The 10,815-nt window shown below is 35.4% G+C and overlaps 1 protein-coding gene across 1 annotated transcript; it reads left to right on the plus strand.

The window, feature by feature from the left end:
- Positions 1 to 2,150: 2,150 nt before the first annotated feature.
- On the plus strand, positions 2,151 to 4,101 carry LOC147476306 (nicastrin-like). The gene is made up of 4 exons (XM_086585691.1): positions 2,151 to 2,433; positions 3,291 to 3,362; positions 3,690 to 3,827; positions 4,021 to 4,101. Exons 1-4 carry the CDS (start codon positions 2,311 to 2,313, stop codon positions 4,099 to 4,101), a joined length of 414 nt encoding a protein of 137 aa, XP_086441817.1. The 5' UTR covers positions 2,151 to 2,310.
- The last annotated feature ends 6,714 nt before the right edge of the window (positions 4,102 to 10,815 follow it).

Consider the following 10,815-nt stretch of genomic DNA (forward strand, 5'->3'; position numbering starts at 1 on the left):
TGAGACGGAATGTAACATCCCGTCTAGGATTTTTAGACCGAGACGGAATGTAATATCCCATCTGGTTTATAGATCCATACCACTGCGCCTCTTCTTCATTCAATACATAGGAGTTATTGATGGTGGCCCATATATACATTTGGAATTATTGAAGGTACATTTGGATAGACATTTGGATAGATTGTGTTGTCACTTGGAGAGTGAACAAAAATCTGATAAAATGTGTTGTCAATTGCAGAGTGGACCAAAATCTAACTATCACATGTGACCTTAGCTTTCATATTTCATTTTAATCTTCTTTCTTTTAGATCAAACAAACAAACAACCATCTTCTTCTCCACAACCAAGCTAAAAATTGAAAAAATGTCTAGAGAAGAAATAATTGCATTTAACCAAAGGTTATGGGGAAGATCTAGTAGTAATAGTCCGTCTTTTGGTTTTACCGGGTCGTCTTCTGGTACTTCCGCTGAAGATGCACTACACCATAAGGGCCAATTTGTAACAGACGATATTTTCGATTTCTAACGGATATATCCGTAACCAATTAACTAACGGATATAATTGTTACTTATCAAGTTATGCGTTAGTTTATTTCTTTTTATATTCTGAATTGTTTTTTAATTATTTTTATAGCAAATAAAAGGCAAAAAAATAAAGGAGTAATTGTTCTACCCGACTAGAACTCTCTCAAACCCCAACTCTCTCCATGCTATTCAAACCTAGGGTTCCAAATATGTCACCCGGATATGAAGATGAAGACGACGCATTTGGTTTGATCTTCGATTAAAACCGGATGTACACCGTTATTTCTCTTCCTCCCTTGAAAGTTTTTCTACTTATTGTCACTCGGTTTAGGAATTTGATTTTGGATGATTGAATTGAGGAGCTATTGTTGCAGAAGTCAGTTTTTCAAGTGTTGGGTTTCATGTTTAGGATTTTTGTTAATAAGTCTTGGAAAATAATAAATCTTGTTACTTTGTGAAGCTGTTGTGTCCGTCTGTGTCGAAGCAGTGTGTAGAAGAAGTAGTGGTGTTGGAAGATGAGAAGGTGGACATGGGGTTCATCTCTCGTTTCTTCGGCGGGACCACCTTCTTTGTCAAGCTCAACGATTAACTTAATCGGCAGTGTGTCGTCCTCTTCTTCTTCCCTCACTTGGAAATCCCTACTCTCCTTCTTCGCCTCCCGCAGTTTCCCCACAGGCTCGACTGACAATGATCCTATTATAGTCCATGGCAAGCTCTGCAACTCCGGAACCAAGAGTAAGTACTACTCGATCGTTATTCACTCTAGTTTTTGTTTCTTTTCGTACTACTTGTTAATTTGCTTATTCTGTTCCGGTTAATCTTACTAGTGAAATCGGTTTACTTAACCTTACTGGTGAAATCGGTTGTGCGAGTATTACATATATATATATATATATATATATATATATATATATATATATATATATAGTGTTAAACTCATTTTATTAAATTCTTTGAGTATTATGTATAAATAATAATAATTATTATTAAAGCATATGGTGGTCAATGTTATCGGATCCCGAATCGAGAAAAAGTTGTTGCTCCAGTGGTAAGACTTAAGGATGTTGATAAGTTGACTAGTCCATCTGCGGTTTTGGTGTCACAAGATGAAATGGAGAACTTCTTTAACAGGTATGGATGTTCTTGTTTTATTTATTATTATAGTAGTTCATGCTTCGCCATTGTGTTACTGCAGCCTGTGGTGTGATATGGAAGATGTGTAAATAATAGTTTCTTTGTAGCTTGTGCTAGAATTTTGTGGTTGAGTTAGATGTTTATTGGTGTTAAATTATTCTTGGTGTGTAACACAAATCACATTGATGTTGTTGTGCAACACGATGAAATAGCAAATGCACTTTTCAGTGGCACTTTTACAATTACATAACCATCTCGACAATGTTACTTCTTGTTATAACTTCTAAGCTACCAATAGATATTATTCATGGTGCTCAATATTGATGATGTTTGATTTGAACAAATTCTTTGCACTTAACAATGTTAAGTAATATATGTTTTATTTCAAGTTGTATTAAACGATCACCACTTTGCGAAGAAAGTAGCTGGTGTTTTGGTTGAATTTGGAACTGAAGTCCCAACCACGGAAAGAGGTTAGCTCTGTAGTTTTTTATCCTTATTTTCAATTTTCTATCTATTTGAACAAAGCAATTAATAGTTTTCAAACTTTCTCTTCCTCATAGGATTTTCGCCTGTTGAAAAATTTCCACAAGTCAAATTTGCACCTTATAAGAACGTTGATTATATATGGAATTCAGCTGTAAGTCATGAAATGCATGAGATATATAGGGAGGTGAAGTATATGGGGTTTTACCTTGGTAGCCGGAGATTCCTAGCAGAAGTAGATATGCATTTAGATGTTGTTCATGGCCTTAATAGGACTCTAATCGAGCTGGTATTATTCTATTTTTGGTATAGACTACTTTCAGGAACACATTGAGCATAAAGACCGGCCTTAGTCGGGTATTATCTATTGTAGTGCTTTCTACATCCCAATTTTTAACATATCTTATAATAGGTGTAATATGGGATAAATTTACAGAATGGGATCATTGTATGTTTCGGTTGTTCTGATATGGGTTATCACACTTCACGTTAAGATTCCAGGAAGTGCTAATTTTTTTGTAAAGAAAAATCATCATCTATTGCAGATTTAAACTTTTGAGCTTAGTTAATGCTTATTATTGATAGATATAAATAGTGTATTTGAACTGGTAGTTTGACTGTTTTGTTATGGAACAAGGCTTTCTTCACTAGTAGGATCATGTTGTTGTCATGTTGGTACCGGTTAATACTTATTTCTTAATTAGATTGTGGAATTAGATTGTGGTGTAACAGTTTGTTACTCCTTAAATTTAGAATGATATTAGAGTTTTTGTTTTGTGCATTGAAGTTGCTAGGATTTCGTTGAAGAAAGAGGGTTTGACTTGAGCTGCATAATTCAATTGCAAAGTGATGAAACTGCTTAGTGGTGCAACCTTAGCATCCAAAAGTTTAGAAAGTACTATTATTTCTTGGGAGGGCCATGCGAAGTTACCTGTGGTATTAGGGAGTGGATTGTGTATATTGTTAGTAAAAATTTTGTCACTTTCACCATTTGAAACCTCATTCTCTTACTTCGAGTCATTTGCATATATCTTTCTTCATGCCTGCATTCTACTGCCTCGTACATAAAATTCTACATTCTAATTTGCAGCTTCAGTCTTCTCCTTAAATTATAATACGTTTTTTATGGTGGATGTTCCTAATTAGGTCATGGAAGTTGGATCTATTGGCAAAGCCTTTGATCGTGGGCTAAAGTCCTTGTTCGTCCATGCCGCAGGGGTGAGAGTGTAGTCTATTATTTTAGTAGAATATCAGTAATATGCATAATAAAATTATTAAAATATCCATTCCTGTTTGTTCTTTGACCAATTAATATATACTCATTGTAGCTTTGGAATTATGTGTGAGACATTTTTTGTACGCTGTCCAATTGTGGACGTTTTCTAGGAAGAAATTGGAAAATTGCTACTTGATATACGTGGCACATAATATTAACATAAGATCCCTAATGACTACATTGAAAGGACTCAATAAACTTGTTAATATTTTCATGCACAAGTCATTTTCCCTTGTGTTTTTTCTTATCTCTATTGTTTCTTTCTATAGGGGTCATCTGCCGCAAATAAGACATTCGATGCATTCCAGTACGCTCATGAATCACTTGGTTCAAATATTAAGATCTCGATGGCCAATAAATCAAATCCTGGGATACCTCCATCTTCGTTGATGTCATTCCTTAGAAAGGTTGGTTCATTGAACTAGATTTCTCAAATTATTGTTCCTACACTCCTTTGATTCTTAGGTAGAGGAAAGATGATAGATGTACTGGTGATAGATCTGAAAATTTTCAAAACGTAAAACGCTTGTGAACTGCTTTATTCATTTTTGCAAGTTTGTTTGTTTAGCCAGCCTTTTCGATGTTAGTTTTTTCTCCTAGGACTCTTCAATTTCTAGAATTGTCTTGGAAGATTTCAATACTTCGCCTTCACCAACAAGTTTTACCACAGCTTTTTTATGATCTATGTGAGTTGAGCTATTTTTATGGGTTGCAACTGATTTTTTCCACAAAGATTTATAATTTTATTTATTATGTTTTCTACTTTACTGCAGCAAATATTAACTCCTCTGCCGCTTCTTGTTTTCTATTGTAACGGCCGCTTCTTGTTGGCTGGTGAAGGATTATATTGGACCCACCAGTAACTGTCTAAACAACTACGTTGGTGTCCTTGTGGGAGAACCTTCCACCGCACCATTACTTGACTATGTTAGTGATATATCTAGATTTGTATGGAACTTTCTGGCTGAGAGAACATCTTTACCAAGCGAGAATGCAAGCATTGCTTGTTCAACTTGCGATAAAATTTTGAAGTATGCATTAGGTCCGAAAAGAAGGGGAAGAGCACATGCGTTGTCTCCACGACGAGGTACTTTACTATGTACATAAAAGTAAGAGTTACATGTTGGTTAAAAAAAAGATAAAAGAGAGATCATTTCAGGTAATTTCTTGATGTTAGTGAAGGATGAGCCTTTACTTGATGTTAATTGCAAGTGTGCACTAACTAATTTCTATAAGTCGATCATTTCAGTACATTCCTCGCATATTCACCGGTTGAAGTTTGAATATGGAGTATGGCATGTTCTACCACGGATGCATCGATGTCATGGTCGGGCATGGTCGACCCAAGATGGACAGAGAGCTTCGGGATGTAATTCACCGTGTTTACCGCAGTCCATCATCGCGACTTATGACCATCTAATTCTTCTTGGGGTATTGTTGTTACTCTTTTGGCTTACCTTGCAATAGTAGTTACCAGGACTGTTTTGACAAAGGCACTTAAAGCGTGGATGAAAAAAGAAAAAAAAACAAGAAGAAAAACTCACGAAAATCCTCATGACGTGTTGGAGATTCATTAACAGAGACAAATCTGATTGGACTGTTTACAATGAAACATGTGTAACTGATTGGTTTTGAGATTCTTGGTTAGATTGATGACTATATTTTTATAATAATGTTTAATTGATTGGTGGTTTTGTTTTTTGTTATTCATTTGTTGATTAAATTTGTGGAATGTGATCTTTATATCATATTTGCTAGAACTAGGTGTGCATGGTGGACATTATTTGACCCGTGATTTTTATTTTTATTTTTATTTTATTTGCTACAATTTACTAACGGATATTTCCGTTACAAACAATAGTTAAGTAAATAGCACATCCATTACTAACGGATATATCCGTTAAAAATGACAAATTTAATCAGGCCATCAACAGTTATCTATCTGTTACAAAGAATTTTAGTAACGGATATAACCGTTACTAAAATTATTATCAGTAACGGTTATATCTGTTATTAATTTTGGCCTAAGTGATGAATGCTCCATCACGCCCCAGAGCTAACGGATATAACCGTTAGTAAAAATATAAGTAACGGATATAACCGTTAGTAAACGCCTTTTCTGGTGTAGTGATGACTACATGGAAAGAGTAAGAGATGAGCATAATGATATGATGAGGCGAAGGAGAAAGAGGAGGTTGCAATTATTATCCACTGTTGGGGCATTAATGACTCAAGCATCCATTGAAATTGAAGATATGGATATAGACAAATGCAGTGGATCTGTGATGGGCAGAGATTACACGTTTAGAGATGCTGTGATTTTAGTAAACAAAAGATAATGAAGGATTACTTCACAACACCTTGTAGGTGGCCTCCTTATAAGTTTAGGCGAAGGTACAGGATGACAAGAGAGCTTTTTCTGTATATGTTGAAAACTGTTGCAGCATGACACGCGCTCCTTTTGTGTGTATAGACGAGATATGGATGATGTAGATAGATGATGGTCATTCAATGTATTACCGAGAGCAACATCAAGGAGTACTTCCTAATAGGGCGGTCATTCAATGAATCACCACTTAAGGCAAACACAAAGAATAATTCCCCTAGGTAGCCACTCCCTGAGCTACCCCTTCTAAGGTAACACAAAGAATACTTCCCTAACTCTAAAGAACTATACTACTAGAAGAAAAGTAAAGAACACTAGCATGATATTAATATTGCAAAACATAAACCCTATTCTATACTTCCATCTTCTGGTGTGGGCAATGGAACTAATAACTAAAAACATAAAGAACTAACCTGATTAAAGAACACCATGAACCAGAAGAATCATTAAACCTTAAGCATCGGCTTCATCTCCTCCCTTGAAGGAGAATATTAGCCTTCCATAAAGAAGGAGGAACACGAAGAACGAGAAGAAGAAAAGTCGAAGAACATAAGACTAGAAAGACTAACTTATTAAGACTTAGTTAGTTAAAACCAAATATTTTATTATTAATCTCTCTCTGCCTCAAGTTATGGAGACAAGAATATAAGTGAATTGGCCAATTACATGAGGCACTTAGGTCCTCTATTATAGGGGTTACAATGAGTTCTAGAAGCATTCCAAACCGCCATTTGTTTCCTAGTACAAATCAACTTCTTTCAGAGTCCAACTTCGTCTCCAAAATTAAGAAGGAATTGGCTACAGTGTTATTTCATGCGTCTAGACACACGATCCTTGCGTCTCAGATACGAGCAATGCGTCTAGATGCTAGATCCATGCGTCCCAGACGCAGAAGTCTATTTTGTCTCTTCTGCTCTATCCTTCTATCCTCTTTTGCGGGCTTTGGTCTAAGCAACGAATCTTTTGACCTTGGGCTTCCAAATAGGCTTTAAAATAGGTCCAAGTCGCATCTTTAATAGCTTCAATTCCTTGGCCTTCTCTATGATTGTCCACGGGCTTCCCATGTGATATTTAATGCTCTGAATTGCTCCGTTTTACCCCCTTTTCTCTAATATTCTACAAAACTCTCTCTTTCATCTGTAGAATCATAAAACATAACTTACAAACACTATTAGTCCACTAAGATGGCTAAACAAGAGGCATAATCGAGGGTTAAATTGTACTTTTTGAGCACTTATCACAGCATTCGACGATTACTTCGAAGACAAGATGGATGGATTGGGTCGGCAAGCAACTTCTAGGTTGCAGAAGGGACTAGCTGCAGTTGAACAATTAGCAACTGGTTGTTCTTCTGATTCAACGGATGAGTATTTACAAATTGGAGATTCCACAGCATATGTATCTATGAAGCGTTGGTGCTAGGCAATAATCACGACGTTTGAGGAAGAGTACTTGAGACTACCAACTGAGGCAGACACTGCTAGGATATTAGCTGAAAATGCGGCAAGGGGTTTTCCAGGAATGCTTGGATCAATCGACTGTATGCACTAGGTGTGGAAGAATTGTCCAACGGGATGGGCAGGAACACATGTAGGGTACCAGAATGAACCAACTTTGGTACTTGAAGCCGTTGCAGACAAACATTATTGGATCTGGCATTGCTTCTTCGGCTTACCAGGTTTGCATAATGACATTAACATGCTTCATCGTTCTCAAGTTTTTGAATCATTAGAGCAAGGTGAGGCTCCTGCTATTGCATTTAATGTGAATGGTAATGAATATGATATGAGATATTATCTTGCTGATGGTATTTACCCAAAATGGGGCATATTTGTTCAAGCCATTCGTTATCTAAGAAATAAGCATGAAAAGATCTTTACTCAACGTCAGGAAGCTGCAAGAAAGGATGTTGAAAGGACGTTTGGAGTTTTGCAGGCACGATGACATATTGTTAAGGCTTCTGCGCGTTGTCATAATGTTGTTGTTCTTGGAGACATAATGAAGGCATGCATTATAATGCATAATATGATTGTTGAGAATGAACATGAAAGTGGAGTTTGGAATTGGAAAGGTCAGAGGAAAGAAACAATACCTGCACTCTTTCAGAAAGATGATGGTTTTCATTTTGTCTATCAGATGATTGAAGCAAGAAATAAAATCAGAAATGAAGTTACACATACTAATCTTCAAAAGGACTTAGTTGAACATGTTTTTAATTGGACTGGTATTGAAGAAATAGCAAATCCGGTACCAATTTATGATCCAAATTGGTCGGATCTAGAGGAGGGAGAATGAGGGGAAAATTAAAATGGAAATGAAAGTGTATTTCCTAATATAAATTATGAAGTTCCAAAGTATTTCCTAACGTGAACTATGAAGTTCCAAAGTATTTCCTATGTATTTTTTAATGTATTTCCTATGTATTTCCTATGTAATTCCAAGAAGTTCTTATGTGTTTAATGAGTTGTGTTTTAATGAACTATATTACTAGGGCTGTCAATGGGTTTCGATAACCCGATAACCGATCCGAACCAAACTGATAAAAAACAGTTTGGGTTTTGATAATTTAGTTTGCCCTCTACCGACCCGAAATCGAATCGAACTGATAAGATATTGGTTTGGTTTTAGGTTTGCCCTCCACCGAACCGATATGAACCCGAACCGATGAGATAGCGTTTTAGTAATATTTATAATTAATTTTGTATATGTTTATCAATTGCTTGGTTAAAATTAATAAATTTAATTTAAGATTTAATTTATTTTATAGTTTTTGGTTTGGATTCGGTTTGCAATATATCTTATCGGTTTGGTTTGGTTTCGGATTAGATGTAATATTATCGGTTCAGTTCGGTTTCGGGTTCCCAATTTTCTTATCGGTTTGGATTCAGATTTTCCAAAACTCGACCCAAACCGATCCATTGACAGCCCTATATATTACAATGTATTTTAATTTTATTAGTAATTGTATTTCTATGAAAATAATTATATTGGAAAGAACATATATAGTGCATTAATTTAAAAAAAACAATGAAATTAAAATACATAGTGCATTAATTAAAAAGACAATGAAATTAAAATACATAGTGTATTAATTAAAATACATAGTGCTTTAATTAAAATAAAATACTATATATTATATAAGCTTAGTTAGAGCTAGAACCACCTCTAGCCCTTGCCCATTTAGCACGTATTTCAGGTTGTTGTTGCTCGATTATAAAAGCGGTATCGGGATGGAGGACACTTGTATCGGTTGCTAAAATCTTAGCTTTATATTGCATCTTTTGAAGTCGATTTTTTTCCAATTGAACTTGATTTTTTTCCATTTGAATCCGATTTCTTCTCTTGCCATCACAGTTCTTTGACCATATGCAAATTCCCTTTCCCTAAGTTCTAAGCAGTTTTGTGTTTCATTTGCATTATTTACAAATGTATCCTCTAAACGTGTAAAGTAACCCTCCAACATACCAACTGATTTTTCTTGGTTCCTCTTGGACTTGCCTTTCTTCGATCCAAGAGGACGCTCCATTTATTGAGGATGCTCTATTTCTTGAGAACCCTCCAATTCAACTCTACCAACACTTGGTGAATTAGAAGTTGAATCTTCATCATCATTTTTGCGACCTTTTCTCTTTATGGGGCGGCTTGACCTCGCCTCAAAAATGTTACTCCACTTTGGATTATCCTTGAGTATAACGTAACAATGATTAAGTAAAAAAGACGTTTTTTCTTGTAGTTGGTACGTCATCCTTGCCTCGGACAACTAAAAAATAAAATAGAAATAATTAGACTAAGATAATTAGACTAAAATAATAATTAGACTAAGACTAATATGGAAATAATAATTAGACTAAGATAATGATTAGACTAAAACTAAGATAGAAATGCGACCTTTTCTCTTTATGGGGCGGCTTGACCTCGCCTCAAAAATGTTACTCCACTTTGGATTATCCTTGAGTATAACGTAACAATGATTAAGTAAAAAAGACGTTTTTTCTTGTAGTTGGTACGTCATCCTTGCCTCGGACAACTAAAAAATAAAATAGAAATAATTAGACTAAGATAATTAGACTAAAATAATAATTAGACTAAGACTAATATGGAAATAATAATTAGACTAAGATAATGATTAGACTAAAACTAAGATAGAAATGATAATTAGACTAAGATAATTAGACTAAGATGGAAATAATTAGACTAAGACTAAGATAATCAATAATTGACAAATTGACGAAGTTGTAATTACCCGGTATTGTATTTTTGTACCACTTGCATGTCGAGCCTCCACCTCATTCACAATTGCAACAAATTTGTTCATCATTTTCGAAATATATTTCCATCTACCGCTAATTGAATCGAAACACCTATCCGACCCACGTGCTTGATTGAACTCGTTTGTTACACGATTTCAAAATCCTTTTGCATTTTGGAAAGCACCAACAATGGAGTCTTCACTAATTTTTATCCAAGCAAGACATAAAGCTTGATCTTCGGATATGCTAAAGTGAGTTTTTGCTTTTGCTTAAGTGCTACCACTTGCTTGAGTTGTTTGAGATGCTTGAGATGATGCCATTTGATATTTTGTTTTTTTGAAGAACTAATTTTAAAGAAGAAGAAATATGATATATGATTGTTGGAAGTGTGAGTTGAAATGGAACAAATGTTGTATATATACCAAAGTTTTTAATTTTGACCGTTCTGACTTTCTGACCATTGGTGAACTAGCCGTTAGGACTCCGAATGGGATGTTTGATTCTGTCTGGAAAAAAAGAAATATAGCGAGACGGGATGTTAGATTTCGTCTAGTGAGTTTTGTAATCCAGACGGAATCCAACATCCCGTCCGAAGTTAACAAGTCAGCCACTATCTCGGTGGAAGGTTTCACCTTGATTTCAACTGGGGAAAATAATCACCAGTTTTTCACCTCTGCATTGCACACCCCTTTTTCAGAAAAACCGGTGACTGTAGTCACAAACCCCCCAAAACCACCTGCATTGGGAATGCTCTTAACC

The sequence above is a fragment of the Coptis chinensis genome, chromosome 9 (genome assembly GCF_015680905.1).
Source record: "Coptis chinensis isolate HL-2020 chromosome 9, ASM1568090v1, whole genome shotgun sequence".
In the NCBI taxonomy this organism is placed as follows: domain Eukaryota; kingdom Viridiplantae; phylum Streptophyta; class Magnoliopsida; order Ranunculales; family Ranunculaceae; genus Coptis; species Coptis chinensis.

What these genes read in the sequence shown, in the direction of transcription:
- LOC147476306 (XM_086585691.1), top strand. Translation starts at nt 2,311, where the DNA reads ATGCATGAGATATATAGGGAGGTGAAGTATATGGGGTTTTACCTTGGT. An exon ending in ATAGGACTCTAATCGAGCTG is followed by an intron (nt 2,434 to 3,290) that starts GTATTATTCTAT and finishes GTTCCTAATTAG; the next exon opens with GTCATGGAAGTTGGATCTAT. An exon ending in TGATGTCATTCCTTAGAAAG is followed by an intron (nt 3,828 to 4,020) that starts GTTGGTTCATTG and finishes TTTTTCTCCTAG; the next exon opens with GACTCTTCAATTTCTAGAAT.